This window comes from Mustelus asterias, chromosome 19 (assembly GCF_964213995.1).
Source record: "Mustelus asterias chromosome 19, sMusAst1.hap1.1, whole genome shotgun sequence".
In the NCBI taxonomy this organism is placed as follows: Eukaryota; Metazoa; Chordata; class Chondrichthyes; order Carcharhiniformes; family Triakidae; genus Mustelus; species Mustelus asterias.
The window spans coordinates 11,755,012-11,781,646 of record NC_135819.1 but is presented as its reverse complement, the minus strand read 5'-3'; the positions used below and the strand labels follow the sequence as shown (position 1 = coordinate 11,781,646).

General features: G+C 49.1%; 1 protein-coding gene across 1 annotated transcript in view; it reads left to right on the top strand.

Annotated features, from left to right (window-relative positions):
• LOC144507765 (complement C3-like) overlaps positions 1-26,635 on the top strand; it is a 149,353-nt gene that overhangs the window by 20,537 nt on the left and 102,181 nt on the right. Inside the window, exons 5-13 of the mRNA XM_078235039.1 lie at positions 3,191-3,282; positions 5,013-5,095; positions 10,970-11,057; positions 12,272-12,374; positions 14,380-14,500; positions 16,152-16,267; positions 17,402-17,548; positions 22,142-22,354; positions 26,290-26,481. Of these exons, the coding sequence (XP_078091165.1) occupies positions 3,191-3,282; positions 5,013-5,095; positions 10,970-11,057; positions 12,272-12,374; positions 14,380-14,500; positions 16,152-16,267; positions 17,402-17,548; positions 22,142-22,354; positions 26,290-26,481 (1,155 nt within the window). The remainder of the gene's footprint in view (positions 1-3,190; positions 3,283-5,012; positions 5,096-10,969; positions 11,058-12,271; positions 12,375-14,379; positions 14,501-16,151; positions 16,268-17,401; positions 17,549-22,141; positions 22,355-26,289; positions 26,482-26,635) is intronic.

Below are 26,635 nucleotides of genomic sequence, written 5' to 3'. Positions count from 1 at the left end.
ATGTATCTCTGGTGGGGGGATGGGGGGCAGGAGGGTCCGCTGCCACTCTGCGGGTGATCGGTGGAGGGGAAGGGGGGCAGGTGGTCGCGATCGGTCTGGGTAGCGGGGAGGGGTGGGTGGGGGGTGGGTGGATAAGGGGGACAGTGATCTCTGTGGGTAGTGGGGGGGGTGGATAAGGGGGACAGTGATCTCTGTGGGTAGTGAGGGGGGGGTGGATAAGGGGGACAGTGATGTGTGTGGGTAGTGGGGGGTGGATAAGGGGGACAGTGATGTGTGTGGGTAGTGGGGTAGGTGGATAAGGGGGACAGTGATGTGTGTGGGTAGTGGGGTAGGTGGATAAGGGGGACAGTGATGTGTGTGGGTAGTGGGGTAGGTGGATAAGGGGGACAGTGATGTGTGTGGGTAGTGGGGGGGGGTGGATAAGGGGGACAGTGATGTGTGTGGGTAGTGGGGGGTGGATAAGGGGGACAGTGATGTGTGTGGGTAGTGGGGGGGGGGTGGATAAGGGGACAGTGATGTGTGTGGGTAGTGGGGTAGGTGGATAAGGGGGACAGTGATGTGTGTGGGTAGTGGGGTAGGTGGATAAGGGGGACAGTGATGTGTGTGTGCACCCTCGCTCCCGCTTTTCACTCCCGGGCCGCTTTCTCCGCTTTCTGCGGCCCGGGAGCGATCTGACACGGGAGCGCTTTTTCAAATTTCTTTCTAACTGCGCATGCGCCGTTCAAAGATCCGATCGTTTTGGGCGGGCTAAGCCCCGCCCACAGCGCGAATGGGACCTGCGAATTTTTTTTCAGGCTGAGTGCGTATGGGGGGCGCCAGAGAGCAGATTTCCAAGTCGGATCTGAATTACGCCCAGATTCAGCACTTAGAATGAAAATGGTAAAATCAGGCCCTAAGTGTCAATTTAGCCTGGCCAATCCACCTAACCCGCACATCTTTGGACACTAGGGGACAATTTGCCATGGTCACACAAATGCCAGGCAATGACCATCACCAATAAGAGACACTCTAACTACCGCCCCTTGACACTCAATGGTGTTACCATCACTGAATCCCCCACCGTCAACATCCTTGGGGTTACCATTGACCAGAAACTCAACTGGACTCACCACATAAACACAGTGGCTACAAGAGCAGGTCAGAGGGTAGGAATACTGCGGTGAATAACTCACCTCCTGACTCCCCAAAAGACTGTTCACCATCTACAAGGCACAAGTGGAGCGGCACGGTGGCACAGTGGTTAGCACTGCAGCCCCACAGCGCCTGGGACACGGGTTTGATTCCCGGCTTGGGTCACTGTCTATGCGGAGTCTGCACGTTCTCCCCGTGTCTGCGTGGGTTTCCTCCGGGTGCTCCGGTTTCCTCCCACAGTCCAAAGATGTGCACGTTAGGTGGATTGGCCGTGCTAAACTCTCTCTCAGTGTCAAGGGGATTGGAGGGTAAATAAGTGGGGCTATGGGTAGGATTGTGGTTGGTGCAAACTCGACGGGCCGAATGACCTCCTTCTGCGCTGTCGGGTTTTTATTATTCCATGTTTCTAAGTCAGGAGTGTGATGGAATACTCCCCACTTGCCTGGATGGGTACAGCTCCAACAACACTCAAGAAGCTCAACACCATCCAGGACAAAGTAGCTCCGCTTGATTGGCACCCCATCCACAAACATCCACTCCCTCCACCACCGACGCTCAGTAGCAGCAGTGTGTACCATCTACAAGATGCATTGCCGCAATTCACCAAGAATCCTTAGACAGCAACTTCCAAACCCATTGTCAATTGTCGGAAAAACCCATCTTTTTTTTAGAAATCCTGCAGTGCAGGAGGAGGTCATTTGGCCCATCGAATCTGTGCCAACAACAATCCCTCCCAGGCCCTATCCCTGTAATCCCACATATTTACCCTCCTAATCCCCTTAACCTATGCATCCCGGGACACTAAGGGGCAATTTTGCGTGGCCAATGCACCTAACCAGCACATCTTTGAACATTAAGGGGCAATTTAGCATGGCCAATCCCCCTAACCTGCACATCTTTGGAAACTAAGGGGCAATTTAGCATGGCCATTCCACCTAACCTGTACATCTTTGGACTGTGGGAGGAAACCGGAACACCCGGAGGAAACCCACGCAGACACGGGGAGAACGTGCAAACTCCACACAGACAGTGACCCAAGCCGGGAATCGAACCTGGGTCCCTGGAGCTGTGAGACAGCAGTGCTAACCATTGTGCCCATCTGGTTCACTAATATCCTTTTAGGGAAGGAAATCTGCTGTCCTTACCTGGCCTGGCCTACTTGTAACTCCAGAGCCACAGCAATGTGGTTGACTCTCAACTGCCCTCTGAAATGGAAGGCAGGTTGGGACAGGCGATAAATGCTGGTCCTGCCAGCGACGCCCACACCCCGTAAATTAATTTTTTAAAAGTTGTGGACAAAGAATGAGATGTCCATAATTCTGGTTTTGGTCAACCGCAAGAATCAAGGATTTTCCCCATTCTTCACTTCTTGTTTATAACAGAGCTGTAAGTGAAGTTGGAAAGAATGCTTTGATGAATTGCTACAAAATAGCTTGAAAGTTTTGACTTTTATTTTTTAGTCACAAGTAGGCTTACCTTAACACTGCAATGAAGTTACTGTAAAAATCCCCTAGTCGCCACACTCCGGCGCCTGTTCGGGTTACACTGAGGGAGAATTTAGCACGGCCAATGCACATCTTTCGGACTGTGGGAGGAAACCGGAGCACCCGGAGGAAACCCATGCAGACACGGAGAGAACGTGCAGACTCCACACAGACAGTGACCCAAGCCGGGGATCGAATCCGGGTCCCTGGTGGCAGTGCTAACCCGCTGTGCCCATTTGGTTGACTAATGTCCTTTGGGGAAGGAAATCTGCACTGAGGGAGAATTTAGCATGGCCAACACGTACTTCAGACTGAGAGAGGAAACCGGAGGAAACCCCATGCAGCCACAGGGGAGAACGTGCAGACTCTGCACAGACAGTGACCCAAACTGGGAATCGAGCCCGGGTCCCTGGCGCTGTGAGGCAGCAGTGCTAACCACTGTGCCACCGTGCCGCCCAAATCAATTTGCTCAGTCAAACATGTGACATGTTTTGAAACTCAGCCCCGCTGCTGGAGCTTTCAATTGTTTCATTGAACTCAGAGTATTTATTGACAATCATTCTCAATTATTCCAGAATCCGCAAGGTGTTATCGCGCACAGAGATGAAGTTGCGATCAACAATGTTGGCATTACGGGAAAAAGCTTTAAAATACCTGAAATTGTGAAGTAAGTGTAACCAATGCAGTACAATTGGAGAGATCAGGGACAAAACATAGTGGAGAGATATAATCCTTCATCATCATCGATATGGCAGTGTGTAATTTAGAACCTTGACAATAAGCCTTGGATGATACACAAAGTCCGGGAAATTAAATTTGTGTCTTCGCTAACTTTAATCAGACTGTAGGTGTGATGAAATTATAATCATTGCAGAATCATAGAATCCCGAAGTGCAGAGGAGGCCATTCAGCCCATCAAGCCTGCACCGACTCTCTGACAGACTAACCCACCCATGTCCTATCCCGACCCTGGGAGCGATTCCCCCATTCCGCTACTCTGATTTTTTAGCGGGTCTGGATTAGCGTGATCTGCTCTGGCCCCAAGTGCGTCTCCCAGTGTCGGATTTCCGTCAGCTCCCAGCTGGAAGTAGACACGGAGCTGCATTATGCAGTCAACAGGACATTTCAATGTCAATTAAATGTCTCCCCCACGAGCCTCTCCCCCACTCCAGGAGTGTCACACTACAGCGCGGTTTGCTACAGCTCCCCACTACCGGGGAGCTGGCGGCCGGCCCCGAGTGAAGGGGGGGGAGGGCAAACCAGGGCCCAACAGAGGGTCGCGTGGTGGGGGTGCCCCCTGGGCATTGGCATCTTGGCAGTGCCACCCTGGACTCCCTGGCATTGCCCATGGGGCAAGCTGCCAATGCCCGGGGGGGGCAACTTGGCCCTGCCCACCAGGTATGGTACTGTGCAAGGGGTGGGGCCTAATGAGGCAGGCTCTAATGGGGACGGGATCTCTGGGGGTTGCTGGGTCCCACTGCCATTCTACATTTTGGAAACAAGCAGAGGGAAGGAGGCCAGTGATCGAGGCTGGGTATCAGGGTAGGGTTGGGTGGAGCCAGCTTGGGGCGGGGGGGGGGTGGGGGGGGTCAGCATTGCAAGGCGGGGGTCTGGACTGCGTTGGGGTAGGGTCGAGACTGGCAGTGGGGCAGGGGTGGGGTGGGGTGGAGCCTGCCGGTGTCAGCACTGTAGGGCCAGAGTTGGGCTAGAGGGGGCGGAGGGTGGCGGGGGGTGAGGGGGCTGGGGCGGGGGTTATCATAGCTGCGGGGGTGGTGGGATCGAGGTTGGGCCCTGGGCATGTTTGCGGGGCCAGCGATTGGGCCATGGGTGGGGTGGAGGGCCAATGATGAGGGGGTTGCCGGGCTGGCCAGCGATCAAGATAGCTTGCGATCAGTAGGCGGCAGTGGGGGTCTACTGCGCGTGTGCAGATCTCGGCACTGACAGATCATCACGCGCGCAATGTCCCGCTCAGCGCTGTGCTGCCGGCCTCTCCAGCGATCCACTGATTTTTTTACGTGATTTACACTGGTGGGCTCTGCAGTGCACAGAGTCCGGGGGTTCTTCTCTGAAATCCCACTGAAAAAAACAGGGTGAATTACCTGAAGTTGACAATTAGAATTTTTTTGGGAGAATCACCCCTCCCATACGGTGGCACAGTGGGTTAGCACTGCTGCCTCACAGCACCAGGGACCCGGGTTTGATTCCTGGCTTGGGTCACTGTCTGTGTGGAGTCTGCACGTTCTCCCCGTGTCTGCGTGGGTTTCCTCCGGGTGCTCCGGTTTCCTCCCACACTCCAAAGATGTGCGGGTTAGGTAGTTGGTAGATTTATGATTGGTGGATTTCACATACATAATACAAAGATTTAAAATGGAATGACCTGACTGATGTATTTTCCAGTATTGGAGTCTGGAAGATTGCTGCAAGTTACAAGGATGCCAGTCACATAAACTACACAACTGAATTTGAAGTGAAGGAATACGGTGAGGGCATTTAATTCATGTAATACTCTGTTATTTATAGAGAGTCATAGAAGTTTACAGCACGGAAACAGGCCCTTCGGCCCAACTTGTCCATGCCGCCCTTTTTTTTAAAAACATGTAAGCTAATCCCAATTGCCCGCATTTGGCCCATATCCCTCTATACCCATCTTACCCATGTAACTATCTAAATGCTCACCACCCTTCTCTGTCCTAACTGGTTTCATTAAAATGGATATCAAAGAGTTGTATGTTGCTTCGTCTAACTTTGGAACGAAATGTTGGCATGTTCAGAAAACAACTGGTTTATTTTCTACAATTGCACTGTATTGACATACAGAGGGATCTGGACGTTCAATCCACAGTTCCCTAAAAGTGGCAACACAGGTGGCCAAGGGGATTAAGAAGGCATATGGCATGCTTGCCTTCATCAGCCGGGGCATTGAGTACAGGAGTTGGGAAATCATGTTGCAGCTATATAAAACCTTGGAGTATTGCGTGCAGTTCTGGTCACCACACCACCAGAAGGACATGGAAGCTTTGGAGAGAATGCAAAGAAGGTTCACCAGGATGTTGCCTGGTCTCGAGGGCATTGGCTACGAGGAGAGATTGAATAAACGAGGATTGTTTTCACTGGAAAGACAGAGGCTGAGGGGAGACCTGATAGAGGTCTACAAAATGATGAGAGGCACAGACAGGGTGGATAGTCAGAGGCTTTTTCCCCAGGGTGGAAGTGTTAATTACAAGGGGGCACAGGTTCAAGGTGAGAGGGGGAAAGTTTAAGGGAGATGTGCGGGAGAAGTTTTTCACGCAGAGAGTGGTGGGTGCCTGGAACGCACTGCCAGAGGAGGTGGTGGAAGCAGGCACATTAGCAACATTTAAGAGACATCTGGATGTGTACATGAATAGGGAGGGAATAGAGGGATCCGGACCGGGTAAGGGCAGAAGATTTTTTTTTAGTTTAAGTAGGGCATCATGATCAGCACGGGCTTGGAAGGCCGAAGGGCCTGTTCCTGTGCTGTACTGTTCTTTGTTCTTTGTTCTATATACGTCAACCCATTACTAGGTGTTATGCTGCTGAAGCATCAACATTCTCCCACTCTTTTCCTTGTGTTATCACTTTGGGAGGTGCTGTTTACACAGCCCCACACATTAGGGGCAGCACAGTGGCACTGTGGTTAGCACTGCTGCCTCACAGCGTCAGGGACCCAGGTTCAACTCCTGGCCTTGGGTCACTGTCTGTGTAGAGTTTGCACATTCTCCCCCATGTCTGCGTGGGTTTCCTCCGGGTGCTCCGGTTTCCTCCCACAGTCCAAAGATGTGCAAGTTAGATGGATTGGCCATGGTAAATTGTCCCTTAATGTCAGGGGGACTAGCTCGGGTAAGTGCATGGGGTTATGGGGATAGGGGTTGGGTGGAATTGTGGTCGGTGCAGACTCGATGGGCCAAATGGCCTCCTTCTGCACTATAGGGAATCAATGATTACAAAACCCTGATACTTGCAAACTCCCACTGCCCAAGTCTTTGTCTATATTTTTTACATTCATAGTTACATACTACCCCCCGATCTCCCACAAGTCTCTGATATCACAGATTCAATCTGCCCGGAGGCCTGACAACTCCCCTGAACTTGTTATTGTTCGACTTAGAAGATCAGTCATGTCTCTCTGAACTCCTTTTTCTTGACTTGTGTAGTCTTTATTGAGAGTTGTAGTTCCTGGTTCTTCATTAATTTCTGACTCAGCTACTGGTTCGTCCAAATACAAAGAAAGAACAAAGAAAAATATGATGCGGAGATGCCAGCGTTGGATTGGGGTGGGGCACAGTCAGAAGTCTCACAGCACCAGGTTGAAGTCCAACAGGTTTATTTGGAATCACGAGCTTTCGGAGCGCTGCTCCTACATCAGGTGAGTGGAGAGGTAGGTTCACAAACACGGCATATATAGGCAAAGACACAATTGCAAGATAATGGTTGGAATGCAAATCTTTTAGACTTGCATTCCAACCGGAATCTTGGGTTCATGCCACACGACAAATAACCCCCACCATTTGGCCTGGGCTTGCAAAACTCTACTAACTGTCCTGGCTTAAGACAATTCACACCTCTTTAACTCATGATTATCCCTCTCTCCACACGTGTTGTCTGGACCTGTGAAGAGTTGATTAGCTCAAAAGACTCACATTCCAACCATTATCTTGCAATTGTGTCTCTGGCTATATATGCCGTGTCTGTGAAACCTACCTTTCCACTCACCTGATGAAGAGGCAGCGCTCCAAAAGCTCATGATCCCAAATAAACCTGTTGGACTTTAACCTGTTGTTGTGAGACTTCTTACAAAGAAAAGTACAGCACAGGAATAGATCTATCATATGCTTCCTTTTTCCTTTTGACTAAGCTTACAATTTCCCTTGTCATCCACAGTTCCTGAACCTGCCATTTCTATCCTTTGTCAGTTGGTACGTGTCCTCAGACTTTTGTATCTTTTTCCCGACGGAAAAAGGTGGAAGAGAGAATGTCCGGGGTGCGTGGGGTCCTTAATTATGCTGGCTGCTTTTCCGAGGCAGCGGGAAGTGTAGACAGAGTCAGTGGATGGGGGAGCTGGTTTGTGTGATGGATTGGGCTACATTCACAACCCTTTGTAGTTTCTTGCAGTCTTGGGTAGAGCCGGAGCCATACCAAGCTGTGATACAACCAGAGAACCGGGTTCAATTCCCGGCTTGGGACAGTGTCTGGGTGGAGTTTGCACATTCTCCCCGTGTCTGCGTGGGTTTCTTCTGGGTGCTCCAGTTTCCTTCCACAGTCTAAAGATGTGCAGGTTGGGTGGATTGGCCGTGCTAAATTGCCCCTTAGTGGCCCGGGATGCATAGGTTGGAGGGATTAGCAGGGGTAAATGTGTGGGGTTACGGGGATAGGGCCTGGGTGGGATTTTTGTTGGTGCAGACTCGATGGGCCGAATGGCTTCCATTGCGTTGTAGGGATTCTATGGATGAAAGTTCTGAATTCCAGAGGTGAGGTAAGAGCCATTGCCCTCAACATCAATGCAACATTTGACCAAGGAGGAGCCAAGCAAATCAGGAGCTATTGAAAATCGGGATGGGTGGAGGGTTGGGAAGACTCTCTGCTAGTTGGAGTCATACCAGGCACATAGGATGACGGCTATGATTGGTCGATGTTTCTTCAGAAGGAACTCTTCAAAATGCAGCGACTGAAACAACAAAACTTACTCCAACTTATAAATCAAAGAAAGGGTTCAATAAAGAAATATCATTACTCCAAACTTGGGGCCTCACCCTAGAATCATAGAAATTCTACAGTGCAGAAGGAGGCCATTCGGCCCATCGAGTCTGCACCGACCACAATCCCACCCAGGCCCTCCCCCCACATATTTACCCGCTAATCCCTCTTAACCTACGCATCTCAGGACTCTAAAGGGCAATTTTTAACCTGGCCAATCAACCTAACCCGCACATCTTTGGACTGTGGGAGGAAACCGGAGCACCCGGAGGAAACCCACGCAGACAATGTGCAAACTCCACACAGACAGTGACCCGAGCCAGGAATCGAACCCGGGACCCTGGAGCTGTGAAGCAGCAGTGCTAACCACTGGGCTACTCCAAGCTCCCCACAATTCTACATAGTTCCTTATTTATAGTGAACCAGCTGACTATTACATCACCCTGTAATGGGTTCCATGGTTTACTGGGTCAGCTGACCCTTCCACCTTGTTCCCATTGGTCACATTACATCCAATACAAAGTTGTCACTGGTTACATTCTAACAATGGAGGCCAACCATCTCAGTGACATCACTGATCACTGCAGGAGTTCCTCAGGGTCGTGTCCGAGGCCCAACCACCTTCAGCTGCTTCATCAATACTCAACGAGACCTTGGAGTCCTCTTGGGTCAGTCGCTGAAAGTAGGCGCGCAGGTACAGCAGGCAGTAAAGAAGGCAAATGGTATGTTGGCCTTCATAGCGAGAGGACTTGAGTATAGGGATAGGGATGTTTTGCTGCAATTGTACAGGGCGTTGGTGAGGCCACACCTGGAGTATTGTGTGCAGTTTTGGTGTCCTTATCTGAGGAAGGGTATCCTTGTTATAGAGGGAGTGCAGCGAATCCTGGGATGATAGTTCTGTCATATATTAGTCGTTTAGCATCATATTTACTAGATTTTAGAGAGTGAAAGGGGATCTCATAGAAAATTACAAAATTCTAACAATGTTAGAGAGGATAGATTCAGAAAGAATGCTCCCAATGGTGGGGGAGTCCCGAACTAGGGGTCATAGTTTGAGGATAAGGGGTAAACCTTTTAGAACTGAGGTGAGGAGAAATTTCTTCACCCAGAGAGTGGTGAATGTGTGGAATTCACTCCCACAGAAAGTAGTTGAGGCCAAAACATTGTGTGATTTCAAGAAGGAATTAGATATAGCTCTTGGGGCTAAAGGGATCAAGGGATATGGGAGGAAGGGAGGGATCAGGATATTGAATTTGATGATCAGCCATGATCAAAATGAATGGCGGAGCTGGCTCGAAGGGCCGAATGGCCTCATCCTGCTTCTAGTTTCTATGTTTCTAAGTCAACGTTTGGACATGTAACAGAATGACAGTCAAACTTGATTCTCCCAAAAGTGCTGAATTGGCGGGAAAGCTGTTTTAGATCCCGACTGTTTTGTCAGTTCAGCTTCTCACTCGAATCTCCGCTCTCTGTGCACTGCAGAGCTCACAATTGGGAATCTCATTAAAAACCCAAGGGGGGGGGCCTTTTCGCGCCGGAGCTTGACAGTTCTGGAACTCTGCGCATGCGCAGTAGCCCAGAACTGTCAGCCTTCCCGTTTGCTGGTCAGCTCGATTGCTGGCCAGCCCGGGACCCCCGCAGTGCTGCCCCTCCAGCACCCCCCCATGGCCCGATCGCGGCCCTTACAGCAATTCCCGGGCCAGCCCTGACCCTCCCCACCCCGGAGTGCCCCGATGTCCAGCCCACACCCCTCCCAAGAGTAGCGATCCCCCCACCCCCCTCACCCGGCAGACCCCCCCCCCCCCCCCACCCCACCCCCCAGCAGACCACCCCTCCCAGCCCGCCCCATTCGCTTCCCTCCCTCCATCCCAGACCGAACCCAATGCAGAAGGGGGACCCCCCCCCCAATCCCCACCGACCACGCCTAGCCCCCCCCCCACAATAGGCCCCACTCCTTTGGCACTGCCTGATGCCCGGTGGGCAGTGCCAAGGTGCCCCCTTGGGCATGGGTACTTTGCCTCTTCTACAGTGCCGGGGGCACAGGCTGGCACTGCCAGGGTGCCCATGCCCAGGGGACACCACCCCCTGCTGCCTGACCCCCTGGGGGGGGGGGGGGCCCGATTGCCGCCCCCTTCATTCCGGCGGGGTCTCCCGCTAGTTCCCCGGACGCGGGGAGCTAGACTGAATCCCGCCGGAATGAAGTACTCCTGGCGGGATGGGAGATTCAATCGGGACCGGAAAGTTCCCAATAATTAGATTTAAAATACATTTAAAATGCATTTAAAAAAGGTTCAATGACTGATATCTCTTCCTGCTGGTTTCCAGCGTGATCTGACCGGTGACTGTTCTCCAGCTCAGGGGGATGGGCGTGCGTTCCCGTCGCATGTGCAAATCCCGGAACAAGACCGGCGACGCGCATCTCCCAGCCCGACCCGCCAGAAAGGTTGCGGGTCGCCATGGGAGAGTCGGGGCCAAGATTCCCACAGGTTGTAAAGTTTTGGGATATCCACCATATTCACGCAAACTATTTTCAAAATGTTTCAGAAGCATAACGGATTGGACCTGTAAATCTCTATGGATTTCACTGTTGCAGTCATCAGCATTTTCTTGAAGGTAGTTTTAACTTGGTTTGTCTTTATTAGTGCTCCCAAGTTTCGAAGTTATTCTGGAGCCAGAGAAACAGTTTTTCTACGTTGATGATGTCAAATTGGACATTGCAATCACGGCAAGGTTAGTGCATCCTTCTAACGGAGTGTAGGCTTTCTGGAGAGTTGGCTTCTGTGACGTTTTAACTATTTTGGGAGGAATTTTATCATTTTGAGTCTAAGTGCAGGATCTGGGCGTCAAATAGATCCGCGCCTGGAATCCTCTTTCCAGCGCGCCCATACGCGTTTTGCCGGCTCCGGTCTGATCCGCGCTGTGGGAGGGGCTTGGCGCTGGCGGACCGATCGGAGCTCCGAACTGCGCATGCGCAGTTAGAAACAAATCTGACAGCACGCCCGGATGCGAAACAAAGAGCGGCTCTCTGACGGTCATCCTCTGGCCGGGGGGGGGGGGGGGGGAAGGGTGGGAGGGGAGGGGGTGTGACGTCTCATCCTCTGGTCGGGGGGGAGGGGGGGGGGGGAGGAGAGGGGGTGGGGGGGTGGGAGGGGAGGGAGTGTGACCGATCATCCCCTGGAGGGGGGGAAGAGAGGGGGTGTGACGCATCATCCTCGGGTCGGGGGGGTTCCGCTGCCTGTCTGTGGCCGATCCCTCCTGGCACCATCACTGGTACACTACCAGCCACAGCCATCTCTCCCGCTCTCTCGCACCTGCAGGGAAGAGTCATCTGTGGCTGGTAGTGAACCAGTGACGGTGCCAGGAGGGATCGGTCACAGACAGGCAGCGGAACCCCCCCCCACCGACCAGAGGATGAGACATCACATCCCCTCTCCTCCACCCCCCCCCGCCCCCCCCCCCCCCAGGGGATGAGACATCACACCCCCTCTCCTCCACCCCCCCCCCGCCCCCCCCAGGGGATGAGACGTCACACCCCCTCTCCTCCTCCCACCCCCCTCCCACCCCGACCAGAGGATGACCTGGGTCAAAGAGTCGTTGCAGTCTCTGACCCCACTCTTCGGAAGCTGCAGCGGCGACTTCAGACTTTTATTTTGCAGGTCGGTAACAGCGCGGACGCGGATCGGGCCAGAAGACGGTAAAGTGGGATTTGGCGGTAGAGTTGGGCGCGCGGTTCATTAAGTCGATTTAAATGCATGCAAATGCATTTAAATCGTCGGGCACGGGCCGGACACACGCCCGAATCGGGTGTCGGATGAGCAGCGAACTGTTCGGAATCGGGTGCAGATCGCGGTATAGGCCCGACGCCCGACTTTACTGTGATTTCGCGCCCGAAAATGGGTGCGAAGGTTTGGTAAAATCAGGCCCTTTATCTAATTTATTTTTAGATTCACCTATGGAGAACCTGTCGAGGGACGTGCATTTGTCCTGTTTGGAATAATGAAGAATGGTGAAAAGTTAAGCATCCCGTCATCGCTTCAAGCGGTACCTGTAAGTAAAGACCAATCTATACCTGAAATTTGGAACATGTCCAAGTCTTGACACATTCATATGGATTGAGCAGTGTTTGTATTGAAGAATTAGCTGAAGGAAAAAGTAATTCCTTTCTTTGTGGATTAACACTGCAATGGTAAAGAATAGTTCTTTTTTGTTTGTCCAAAGATGTGTTGGTTTGGCCTCTTTTAGGGAAAGATGTGTAGGTTAGATGGATTGGCCATGCTAAATTGTCCCTTAGTGTCCAAAGATGTGCGGGTTAGGTGGATTGGCCGTGCTAAATTGAAATCATAGAAACCCTACAGTACAGAAAGAGGCCATTCGGCCCATCGAGTCTGCACCGACCACAATCCCACCCAGGCCCTACCCCCATATCCCTACATGTTTTACCCACTAATCCCTCTAACTGCCCCTATGCTGGTTAGGTGGATTGGCCATGCTAAATTGCCCCTTAGTGTCCAAAGATGTGCAGGTTAGATGAGTTAGCCATGCTAACATTGTCTCTTAGTGTCCAAAGATGTGCAGGTTAGATGGATTAGCTATGCTAACGTTGTCCCCTTAGTATCCAAAGATGTGCCGATTAGGTGGATTGGCCAGGCTATGTTGCCCCTTAGTGTCCAAAGATGTGCAGTTGATATGGATTGGCCATGATATGGATTGGCCATGCTAAATTGCCCCTTAGATTCCAAAGATGTGCAGGTTAGATGGATTAGCCTTGCTGAGTTGCCCCTTAGTGTCCAAAGATATGCAGGTTAGATGAGTTAGCCATGCTAACATTGTCCCTTAGAGTCCAAAGATGTGCAGTTTGGGAAGATGAGCCATGGTAAATATTTTTCTTTTATTCATTCGTGGGACATGGGCGTCGCTGGCTGGGCCAGCATTTATTGCCCATCCCTAGTTGCCCCTTGAGAAGGTGGCGGTGAGCTGCCTTCTTGAATCGCTGCAGTCCACGTGCTGTGAGTTGACCCACAATGCCGTTGGGGAGGGAATTCCAGGATTTTGACCCAGCGACTGTGAAGGAACGGCCGAGATATTTCCAAGTCAGGATGGTGAGTGGCTTGGAGGGGAACTTGCAGGTGGTGGTGTTCCCCATGTATCTGCTGCCCTTGTCCTTCTAGATGGAAGTGGTCGTGGGTTTGGAAGGTGCTGTCTAAGGATCTTTGGTGAATTGCTGCAGTGCATCTTGTAGATAGTACACACTGCTGCTACTGAGCGTCGGTGGTGGAGGGAGTGAATGTTTGTGGATGGGGTGCCAATCAAGCGGGGCTGCTTTGTCCTGGATGGTGTCGAGCTTCTTGAGTGTTGCTGGAGCTGCACCCATCCAGGCAAGTGGGGAATATTATAGTATAAATGATGTGGCTATAGGGATAGGGCGGGTGTGGACCCTGAACGGGATGCTTTTTCGGAGAGCCAGTGCAGACTCGATGGGCCGAATGACCACTTTTTGCGCTGTAGGGATTCTATGGCTGTTAATAGTTGTTCATTTTGTATGACAGAGTTATTTCATTTTTGAACTATGCAATATTATATGATTTAAAAATCGGGGCTTAGAAAGTCAATGATATTGTCTGTTAAGTATCCAGTGTCCAGTGTAGATTGTTTAAGTTTTTGACCTTATTTATTAGTGTCATGAGTAGGCTTACATTAACACTGCAGTGAAGTTACTGTGAAAATCCCCTGGTCGCCACACTCCGGCGCCTGTTCGGGTACACCTGAGGGAGAATTTATCATGGCCAATCCATCCTAACCAGCACATCTTTTGAGTGTGGGAGGAAACCGGAGCACCTGGAGGAAACCCACGCAGACACAGGGAGACTCCGCACAGACAGCGACCCGAGGCCGGGGATCGAACCCGGGTCCATGGCGCCGTGAGGCAGCAGTGCTAACCACTGTGCCACCGCGCCGCCCATTGACATAAAGGGTGCACAGCAGAACCAGGGGAAAAAATAGAAAGTAATTTCAGTTCGGGTCCTGATTACTGCTCTAAACTATTTGATTTCAGATTGCAGGTGGAAAAGGACAAGCTTCTTTGACAAGTGAAGTATTGAAGCGCAGCATTCCAAACATTGAGGGATATGTGGGATATTCATTCTATGTTACCGCTAGCGTTATAACATATACAGGTGTGTATATACCGTGTATCTTATTACAGTTGAAGAACAATCTCATTCATAAAAATGATTGACTTATTCCATTAGTATTTATCTTTACCTGTGCAATCAATGCAGTTTTTCACACAGAGGGTGGTGAATGCCTTGAACTCACTGCTGAAGGAAGTGGTGGAAGCAGATTCTATAACAACACTCAAGAGGCATCTGGATAGATACATGAATAGGCAGGGAATAGAGGGATATGGACCACGTTAGAGGCAAGGAAATATTCGATTAGAGAGGCATGTGAGTTGGCACAGACTTGGTGGGCCGAAGGGCCTATTCCTGTGCTGTACTGTTCTTTGTTTATATATGTCTGCCATTATGGGTTTATTTTATGGGACCATGGTAAATAGGAGTGGCACGGTGGCACAGTGGTTAGCATTGCTGCCTCACAGCACCAGAGACCCGGGTTCAATTCCAGCCTAGGGTGACTGTCTGTGTGCAGTTTGTACGTTCTCCCCGTGTCTGCCTGGGCTTCCTCCGGGTGCTCCGGTTTCCTCCCACATTCGCTAGGTGGATTAGGCATGCTACATTCCCCCTTGGTGTCCAAAGATGTGCAAGTTAGGTGGATTGGCCATGTTAAATTGCCCTTTGTGTCCAAAGATGTGCAAGCTAGGTGGATTGGCCATGTTAAGTTGCCCCTTAGTTTCCCAAGATATGTACTTTAGGGGGAATTAGTGGGTTCAATATGTGGGGTTATGGGGATAGACCCTGGGTGGGAATGTTATTGGTGCAGACTCGATGGACCAAATGGCCTCCTTCTGCACTACAGGAATTCTATAATTCTATGAGGAGCTGGAGTAGGCCATTCGGCCTTGGAGCAGCTTCTCCATTCAATAGCAACCTTCTAACTTAATTCTATCCCATCGGATTCCTATATTCCTCCGTTACCTTACGATTATCTTGCATATACTTAATGACTGACTGATGGAGGAACTGGTCTGGCCTACATGTGATTCCAGACCCACTGTAAGATGGTTGACTCTTAACTCCCCTCAGGGATGGGCAACAAACATTGGCCCAGCCAGCAATGCCCACATCCCATGAGTGAATTTTAGAAAATGTTTTAGGGTCCCTTGATTCCTCATCCATTACCACAGTACTATTGTTCCCAATAAAGTAAAATATTTTACCATATCACAAAATACTTAAATTAAGATTAGTATACACCAATAAAAAATTTAAACAACTTAATATAGGTTCTTTACATAATTTTAGATAAGGTTGTGAATTTTATTCTGTTATATATTTAAGTAGTTGCATGATTGTTTTTAAGCACCAGTCACAAGATCTGATGACGATGTCATTAGGGTGTTGCACAGTTTTAGTTTCAGTTTGTTGTCTGGACAGGCAAGATCTCCAAGAATAAATCTGTTGCTGTTAGTTTGAATCTCCGTGTGCAAACCACATCTTTTTCTTTATGTTAAAAGCTCACAACCCCTAATATAGCTGGGACATTGCATTATCTCTCTGCATTTTTCTGTGGGAAACAGCTCACCAGTGATGTTCTGCACTTGTGTTACATTTTAGTCAGCCCACAGCAGAAATACTTTACTTCTGGAATTTGATAAAATGCCTACTAGAATTTTCTTTCTTTCCAATTTGTCGCTTTATGATACAGGTAGTGACATGGTGGAAGCAGAGAAAGTGGGAATAAAGATAGTCACCTCGCCATACACTATAGTCTTCAAAAAGACGTCCAAGTATTACAAGCCTGGAATGCCATTTGGTCTCATGGTACAGATACCTCTCTTTCCATCTTTTCATAAGTTCATAAGATATAGGAGCAGAATTAGACCATTCGGCCCATCGAGTCCGCTCCGCCATTCGATCATGGCTGATATGCGCCTTATCCCCATTTTCCTGCCTTCTCCCCATAACCCTTCAACCCATTACCAATTAAAAATCTGTCTAACTCCTCCTTAAATTTACTCACTGTCCCTGCACCCACCGCTCTTTGGGGTAGCGAATTCCACAGATTCACAACCCTTTGGGAGAAGTAGTTTCTCCTCAACTCTGTTTCCAATTTGCTGCCCCTTATCCTAAGACTATGACCTCTCGACCTAGAATGCCTCACAAGAGGAAGCATCCGCTCCACATCTACTTTATCCATAACCTTTTATCATCTTGTATACCTCAATTTGATCCCCCCTCATTCTTTCTTTCTGGTTGTATCACAGCTTGGTATGGCTCCTGCTCTGCCCAAGACCTCAAGAAACTACAAAAGGTTGTGAATGTAGCCCAATCCATCACACAAACCAGCCTCCCATCCATTGACTCTGTCTACACTTCCCGCTGCCTCGGCAAAGCAGCCAGCATAATTAAGGACCTCACGCACCCTGGACATTCTCTCTTCCACCTTCTTCCGTCGGGAAAAAGATACAAAAGTCTGAGGTCACCTTCCAACCGACTCAAGAACAGCTTCTTCCCTGCTGCTGTCAGACTTTTGAATGGTCTTCCCTCGCATTAAGTCGATCTTTCTCTACACCCTAGCTATGACTGTAACACTACATTCTGCACCCTCTCCTTCTCTATGAATGGTATGCTTTGTCTGTATAGCGCGCAAGAAACAATACTTTTCACTGTATGTGACAATAATAAATCAAATCAAATCTCCTAAATTCCAGACAGTATCGGCCTAAACTGTTAAATCTCTCTTCGCACAACAAACCCCTCATCTCTGGAATCAAACTAATGAACCTCCTCTGAACTGCCCCCAGTGCCACTACATCTTTCCCCAAATACGTGAACCAAAACTGTGCGCAGTACTCCAGGTGTGGCCTCACCAATGCCTTTTGTTCACTGTGTATCTTTGCTGTGTGAGGAATGGGATAAAGATTGTTTTTTCTTTCTTGTTCCTCCTTATCTAAGGTTTTTGTGACGAATCCCGATGGTTCACCAGCCAGTGGAGTCCCTGTGAAAGTCAATAACGGAGACAGCGAATCAACCACACAAGCTGACGGTATCGCCAGGCTGACAATTAATACAGGCGGGCATCGAGCCGAGCTCCCAGTGAAAGTGAGCACGTTTAATATAGATTCATTAATACAACACAGAAGAAGCTTTTTGTCTGTCGTGGCTGTACCAACTCATTCAAAGAGCCATCCCATTCGCCCCATGCATACCCTCTGGCCCCACAAATTATTTTTCTCCGTATGTATATTCTTGAACCAGCTCCTAGCAGCTGAATAGGAAGCGCATTCCATATCCTAGCTGCTTAGTCATAGAGTCATAGAGGTTTACAGCATGGAAACAGGCCCTTCGGCCCAACTTGTCCATGCCGCCCTTTTTTTTAAAAAACCCCCAAGCTAATCCCAATTGCCCGCATTTGGCCCATATCCCTCTATACCCATCTTACCCATGTAACTGTCTAAATGCTTTTTAAAAGACAAAATTGTACCCACCTCTACTACTACCTCTGGCAGCTCGTTCCAGACTCACCACCCTCTGTGTGAAAGAATTGCCTCTCTGGACACTTTTGTATCTCTCCCCTCTCACCTTAAACCTCTGCCCTCTAGTTTTAGACTCCCCTACCTTTGGGAAAAGATATTGACTATCTAGCTGATCTGTGCCCCTCATTATTTTTAGACCTCGATAAGATCACCCTTCTACGTTCCAGAGAAAAAAGTCCCAGTCTATCCAGCTTCTCCTTATAACTCAAACCATCAAGTCCCAGTAGCATCCTAGTAAATCTTTTCTGCACTCTTTCTCATTTAAATTCTATTCTTGCAGAAGAATAGCAAGTTTTCCTCTTAAAGAGCAAAGAAAATTACAGCACAGGAACAGGCCCTTCGGCCCTCCAAGCCTGTGCCGATCATGATGCCCTAACTACACTTCAAAAAAAACCTTCTACTCGATCTGTATCCCTCTATTTCCTCCCTGAGGGGTGACCTGATAGAAGTCTACAAGATTATGAGGGGCATGGACAGAGTGGATAGTCAGAAGCTTTTTCCCAGGGTGGCAGAGTCAATTACTAGGGGGGCACAGGTTTAAGGTACGAGGGGCAAGGTTTAAAGGAGATGTACAAGGTAAGTTTTTTACACAGAGTGTGGTGGGTGCCTGGAACTCGCTGCCGGGGGAGGTAGTGGAAGAGGATACGATAGTGAGTTTTAAGGGGCGTTTGGACAAATACATGAATAGGATGTGAATAGAGGGATATGGTCCCCGGAAGGGTAGGGGATTTTAGTCCAGACGGGCAGCATGGTCGGTGCAGGCTTGGAGGGCCGAAGGGCCTGTTCCTGTGCTGTAATTTTCTTTGTTCTTTGTTGTTCTTATTCATGGACCCATCCAGATGTCTCTTAAATGTTGCTAATGTGTCTGCTTCCACCACCTCCTCTGGCAGCGCGTTCCAGACACCCACCACTCTCTGCGTGAAAAACTTCTCCCGCACATCTCCCTTAAACATTCCCCCTCTCACCTTGAACCTGTGGCCCCCTTGTAATTGACACTTCCACCCTGGGGAAAAAGCCTCTGACTATTCACCCTGTCTGTGCCTCTGATCATTTTGTAGACCTCTATCAGGTCTCCCCTCAGCCGCTGTCTTTCCAGTGAAAACAATCCTAGTTTAATCAACCTCTCCTCATAGCTGACACCCTCAAGACCAGGGCAACATCCTGGTGAACTTTCTTTGCAAAGCTCTCACAAAGAGCTTCTCTCCAAAGCTTTCACATCCTTCTGGTAGTGGGGAGACCAGAACTGCACGCAATACTCCAAATGCGGCCTAACCAAGGTTTTATATAGCTGCAACATGATTCCCCAACTCTTGTACTCAATGCCCCAGCTGATGAAGACAAGCATGCCCATATGCCTTCTTAATCACCTTGGCCACCTGTGGTGCCACTTTTAGGGAACTGTGGACCTGCACGCCCAGATCCCTCTGTATGTTAATGTTCCTAAGGGTTCTGCCATTTACTGTATAATTCACACTTACACATGATCCTCCAAAATATATCACTTTGCATTTGCCCAGATTCAACTCCATCTGCTATTTCTGTGCCCAAGTCTCCAATCTATCTACATCCTGTTTTATCCTCTGATGATCCCTGGCACTATCAACTCCACTAATCTTTGTGTCATCCTGATGGCAATGCCCTCGAGTTATTAGCTGCTTTATCCCATGAAAACAGCCCCTCATCACTTAATCCAGGGGTTCCAGAGCTGGGTTCTGCGGGACCCGGGGTCTGTGGGAGGCGCTCCCCAGCAGGCCAGGCTCCTTGGTACAACTTGAAAAATGCCGCATTGCTGCTTGTCCAATCGGAGGTTGGTTTCTTATTTTCAGGCTGCCTCCAGACCCGGGAATCTTTCTGTCAGCCTCAGAATTGAGACTGAGCAGGAAGTGGCCGCTAAGCGGTCAATAAATTAGGCTCCTCACAGCCTCAGTCGGGGCCTCATCTACCCTGCCGAAGATCAAGCGTCAGGTAGAGTCCAAGATGGGGTGCAAGGCCTTATCTTGTCAGCTTGTTTGTCTCTCTTGTGGGAACCAAGAATTGGATTCAATTGGATTTGAATTTGGTTTTCAGAGCAAGTCAGGAGTGGGGTCCATTCTGATCTTTGGCTTTGTACCTTTCAGAATGGAATCAGAGACTCATAGAATCTCTACAGTGCAGAAGGAGGCCATTCGGCCCATCGTGTCTGCACCAACACCAATCTCACCCAGGTCCCATCACCGCTTAGGAACCCTGCTGATCCCTCTAACCTATAACATCCCGGGACACTAAGGGATAATTTAGCATGTCCAATCAACCTAACCCGCACATCTTTGGGACACTAAGGGGCAATTTAGCATGGCCAGTCCACCTAACCTATACATCGTTGGACACTAAGGGACAATTTAGCATGGCCAATCCACCTAACCTGCACATCCTTGGACACTAAGGGGCAATTTAGCATGGCCAATCCAACTAACCTACACATCTTTGTGACACTAAGGGGCAATTTCCCATGGCCATTCCACCTAACCTACACATCATTGGACAGTAAGGGCAGTTTAACATGACCAATCCACCTAACCTGCACATCTTTGGAGACTAAGAGGCAATTTTACATGGCAAATCCACCTAACCTACACATCTTTGGACACTAAGGGCAATTTTGCATGGCCAATCCACCTAACCTATGCATCTTGGGACACTAAGGGACAATTTACCATGGTCAATCCACCTAACCTAGACAGCTTTGTGACATTAAAGGCCAATTTAGCATGGCCAATCCCCCTAACCTACACATCTTTGGAGACTAAGGGGTAATTTAGCATGGCCAATCCACCTAACATACCCATCTTTGGAGACTAAGGGGCAATTTAGCATGGCCAATCCATCTAACCTACACATCGTAGGGCACTAAGGAGAATTTACTAGGGCCATTCCATCTAACCCGCACATCTTTGGACACTAAGGCGTAATTTAGATGGCCATTCCACCTAACCTGCACATCCTTGGACAATAAGGGACAATTTAGCATGGCCATTCCATCTAACCTGTAGATCTTTGGACTGTGGGAGGAAACCGGGGCACCCGCAGGAAACCCACGCAGACACGGGGAGAACGTGCAAACTCTACATAGACAGTGACTCAAGGCTGGAATTGAACACGGGTCCCTGGAGTTGTGAGACAACAGTGCTAGCCACTGTGCCACCCCCAATGGATCTTAGAAAAATAATATCAAAGATGCACCTGATTCATTTCCTATGCACATGAATTATTTTGTTCCTTGGAGGGAGGGATAGAATTCCAGAGCTTTGGACCGAGAGTAAGGCCCCTAATCAATGTGTGGCCAATAATAGTGGATTAAAATTGGGGATAGTCAGGAGGTCAGAATTGGACGAATGGCAGAGACATCACAGATGGTCTACCAACCTACGTTCTGGTGAATTCACTCCTCGTATTAAACACTAACCCACTCTCATAAATGTTTGCTAATTTTTCATTGAAACCTGTAAAGGAAGGGCGGCACAGTGGTTAGCACTGCTGCCTTACAGCTCCAGGGCCCCGGGTTCGATTCCCAGCCTTGGGTCACTCTGTGTGGAGTCTGCATGTTCTCCCTGTGTCAGCGTGGGTTTCCTCCGGGTGCTCTGGTTTCCTCCCACAGTCCAAAAATGTGTGGGTTAGGTGCATTGGCCATGGTAAATTGCCCCTTAGTGTCCAAAGATGTGTAGGTTAGGTGGATTGGCCATGGTAAATTGCCCCTTAGTGTCCAAAGATGTGTAGGTTAGGTGGATTGGCCATGGTAAATTGCCCCTTAGTGTCCAATAGATGTAAAGGTTAGGTGGATTGGCCATGGTAAATTGCCCCTTAGTGTCCAATAGATGTAAAGGTTAGGTGGATTGGCCATACTAAATTGCCCCTTAGTGTCCAAAGATGTGCAGGTTATGTGGATTGGCCATGCTAAATTGCCCCTTAGTGTCCCGGGATGGGTGGTTAGAGGCGAATAGCAGGGTAAATATGTCGGGTTATGGGAATAGGGCTTGGGTGGGATTGTTGTCGGTGCAGACTCGATGGGCTAAATGGCCTCCTTCTGCACTGGAGAGATTCTGTGAAGGTTGTGTTAGATTGACATTTACTCAATGGCATTGGTTTAATTTTCATGCTTTTGAATTTTTCTTCCCACCGATAGGTTGAAACCAATGTTGGCAACTCTCCTGATTCTCGGCAAGCTTCGGCGAGTATGGTGGCGGAACCATATAGGACACAGTCTAACTCAGAGAATTACCTGCACATTCACATTTCATCAAAAGTATTGAATCCGGGCGATGATTTACCTGTTCAGTTCATTCTCCCAAAGGGTGATGCGGCAACGCAGAAGCAGATAAAATACTTCACCTACATGGTATGTTCTCCGTATGTCAGCCATGTGTTTCTGTTTTGAAAGAGGCAGCTATGATGTCTTCAATTGTGAAAGTTAAAGTTTATTTATTAGTGTCACAAGTCGGCTTACATTAACACTGCAATGAAGTTACCATGAAAATCCCCTAGTCGCCCACACTCCGGCATTTGTTCGGGTACACTGAGGGAGAATTTAGCATGGCCAAGGCACCCTAACCAGCACGTCTTTCAGATTGTGGGAGGAATCTGGAGCACCCGGAGGAAACCCATGCAGACACTAGGAAAACATGCAAACTCTGCACAGACGGTGAACCAAGCCAGGAATCGAACCCAGCACCTTGGCGCTGTGAGGCAGCAGTGCTAACCAATGTGCCACTGTGCCGCCCCCTTGTGGGAGTGGGAATCATAGAGTCATAGAGTCCCTACAGTGCAGAAAGAGGCCATTTGGCCCATCAAGTCTGCACCGACCACAATCCCACGCCCTATCCCCTTGACCCCACATATTACTCTGCTTGTTCCCCTGACACTAAGGGCCAATTTAGCATGGCCAATCAACCTAACCCGCACATCTTTGTACTGTGGGAGGAAACCGGAGCACCCGGAGGAAACCCACGTAGACACAGGGAGAACATGCAAATTCCACACACACACACACACACACACACACACACACACACAAACTCACACATACATACACACACACACACACACACACACACACACATGCACACATATACATAGATACACATACACACAGACATTGGAGAATAGCCAATGTTGTTTCTTTGTTTAAGAAGGGTAGCAAGAATAATTCAGGTAATTACAGGCCGGTGAGCCTGACGTCAGTGGTAGGGAAATTATTGGAGAGGATTCTTCGAGACAGGATTTACTCCCACTTGGAAATAAATAGACTTATCAGTGAGAAGCAACATGGTTTTGTGAAGGGGAGGTCATGTCTCATTAACTTGATCGAGTATTTCGAGGAAGTGACGAAGATGATTGATGAGGGTAGGGCAGTGAATGGTGTCTACGTGGACCTCAGTAAGGTCTTTGACAAGGTCCCTCATGGTAGGCTGGTGCAGAAGGTGAAGTCGCATGGGATCAGAGGTGAGCTGGCAAGGTAGATATAGAAGTGGCTCGGCCATAGAAGACAGAGTGTAGAAGTGGAAGGGTGTGTTTCTGAATGGAGGGCTGTGACAAGTGGTGTTCCTCAGGGATCAGTGCTGGGACCTTTGCTGTTTGTAATATATATAAATGATTTGGAGGAAAATGTAACTGGTTTGATTAGTAAGTTTGCGGACGACACAAAGATTTGTGGATTTGCGGATAGCGATGAGGACCATCAGAGGATACAGCAGGATATAGATCAGTTGGAGACTTGGGCGGAGAGATGGCAGACAGAGTTTAATCCGGACAACTGTGAGGTAATGCATTTTGGAAGGTCTAATACAAATAGGAAATATACAGTAAATGGCAGAACCCTTAAGAATATTGATAGGCAGAGGGATCTGGGTGTACAGGTACACAGGTCACTGAAAGTGGCAATGCAGGTGGAGAAGGTAGTCAAGAAGGCATACGGCATGCTTGCCTTCATCGGCCGGGGCATTGAGTTTAAAAATTGGCAAGTCATGTTGCAGCTTTATAAAACCTTAGTTAGGCTGCACTTGGAATATAGTGTTCAATTTTGGTCGCCACACTACCAGAAGGATGTGGAGGCTTTGGAGAGGGTACAGAAAAGATTTCCCAGGATGTTGCCTGGTATGGAGGGCATTAGCTATGAGGAGAGGTTGGATAAACTTGGTTTGTTCTCACTGGAACGACGGAGGTTGAGGGGCGACCTGATAGAAGTCTACAAGATTATGAGGGGCACGGACAGAGTGGATAGTCAGAAGCTTTTTCCCAGGGTGGAAGAGTCAATTACTCGAGGGCACAGGTTTAAGGTGCGAGGGGCAAGGTTTAAAGGAGATGTACGAGGCAAGTTTTTTCCACAGAGGGTAGTGGGTGCCTGGAACTCGCTGCCGGGGGAGATAGTGGAAGTGGATACGATAGTGAGTTTTAAGGGGCATCTGGACAAATACATGAATAGGATGGGAATAGAGGGATATGGTCCCCGGAAGGGTAGGGTGTTTTAGTTCAGTCGGGCAGCATGGTCGGTGCAGGCTTGGAGGGCCGAAGGGCCTGTTCCTGTGCTGTAGTTTTCTTTGTTCTTTGTTCTTTATATACACGCACACATACACAGACTTTCACACACACACACACACACACATACACACACATACATACACATACATACACATTCATACACACATGCAAAAACATTCACACACACATAAAATAAATACACTTACACACTGGCATTATCAGGTGCCTGGAAATGCCATGGGGCAGTGCCAGGGTGTACTCCCCAGGCCAGACCACTACCCGCCCCCCCCACCCCCTCCCACCATCACCAAACGCCGGGATGCACCCAGCAGATGCACATTGTGGGGGGCCTGACGTGATTCACACCAGCGTGTCCCCACACCAACAGGGAGAAACAATCCAACAGGATCGTGCCCATCAAGGGTAAGAGCCGGAAAATTATACTTCTACCTATTTAAATGGGGCCCCAACACATTGGTGGTGTTTGGGGGAGGGGGGGGGCGGTGGATATTGGTGGTGGGGGGAGGGGTGCGAAACCCCACCCAAAGTTATATCTCTAGTTTCTGCCTCGAACATGTTTGGCTATCCTCTATTCTTCAATAGACGTTTAGAATGTTTTAAATTTGATGATAAACTGATGTTTATTGCTCGTGTTTTCTGGTCAGTGCTGTCTTTACTTTCTCTCCAATACTTATGATGAGGTGAGTGAAATCTATCAAAGGCTCTTTCCTTCATATTCCGTGGGTGGCACGGTGGCACAGTGGGTTAGCACTGCTGCCTCACAGCGCCAGGGACCCGGGTTCGATTCCTGCCTTGGGTCACTGTCTGTGTGGAGTCTGCACGTTCTCCCCGTGTCTGCGTGGGTTTCCTCCGGGTGCTCCGGTTTCCTCCCACAGTCCGAAAGACGTGCTGGTTAGGGTGCGTTGGCCGTGCTAAATTCTCCCTCAATGTACCCGAACAGGCGCCGGAGTGTAGCGACTAGGGGGTTTTCACAGTAACTTCATTGCTGTGTTAATAGAACAAAGAAAAATACAGTAAGAAGTGTCACAACACCAGGTTAAAGTCCAACAGGTTTATTTGGAATCACAAGCTTTCGGAGCGCTGCCCCTTCATCAGGTGAGTGGCGGGGCTCCATTCACATGATGAAGGAGCAGCGCTCCAAAAGCTCGTGATTCCAAATAAACCTGTTGGACTTTAACCTTGTGTTGTGAGACTTCTTACTGTGCCCACTCCAGTCCAACGCCGGCATCGCCACATCAAAGAGAAGTACAGCACAGGAACAGACTCTTCGGCCCTCCAAGCCTGTGCCAATCATGATGCCCTAACTAAACTAAAAAAAAAATCTTCTGCCCTTACTCTGTCTGTATCATTCTATTCCCTCCCTATTCATGTACCAGATGCCTCTTAAATGTTGCTAATGTGCCTGCTTCCACCATTTCCTCTGGCAGTGCGTTCCAGGCACCCACCACTCTCTGCGTGAAAAACTTCCCCCACTCAACTCCCTTAAACTTTCCCACTCTCACCTTGAACCTGTGCCCTCCCCCCCCTGTAATTGACACTTCCACCCTGGGGAAACGCCTCTGGCTATCCACCCTTTCTGTGCCTCTCATCATTTTGTAGACCTGTATCAGGTTTCCCCCTCAGTCTCCCTCCTTCCAGTGAAGGAATGTCATGTAAACCTACTTGTGGCATCAACAAACAGAATTTAAAATATGTATGCGTAGACTTCCAAAATTGCTTCTGTGACTTCAGCTTACTTTTATCCTTTAATTTTTATTCTGTCCTTTTTTAACTCAGCTCATAAACAAAGGGAAAATAGTGACTGTTGCTCGACAGGAAAGGAAAGATGATCAGTTTATTACAATGATGTTACTTCGAATCACCCCGAACCTAATACCATCGTTTAGACTGGTGGCTTATTATTATTTGACAACGGAAGTGGTTGCTGATTCCATATGGGTCGATGTGACGGATACCTGCATTGGAAAAGTGAGTATTTCTGTTTTGTATTTGTTTGTTTGAGGATCTGTGCAACATTTGTACTCTTAACCTCCAAGAAATGAGATGAAGAAAGGAAGGAGATTGAGGGCAGCAAATGATGGGTCAGTTCACCCAATATCTGCCATTGGGAAAATTATAGGAG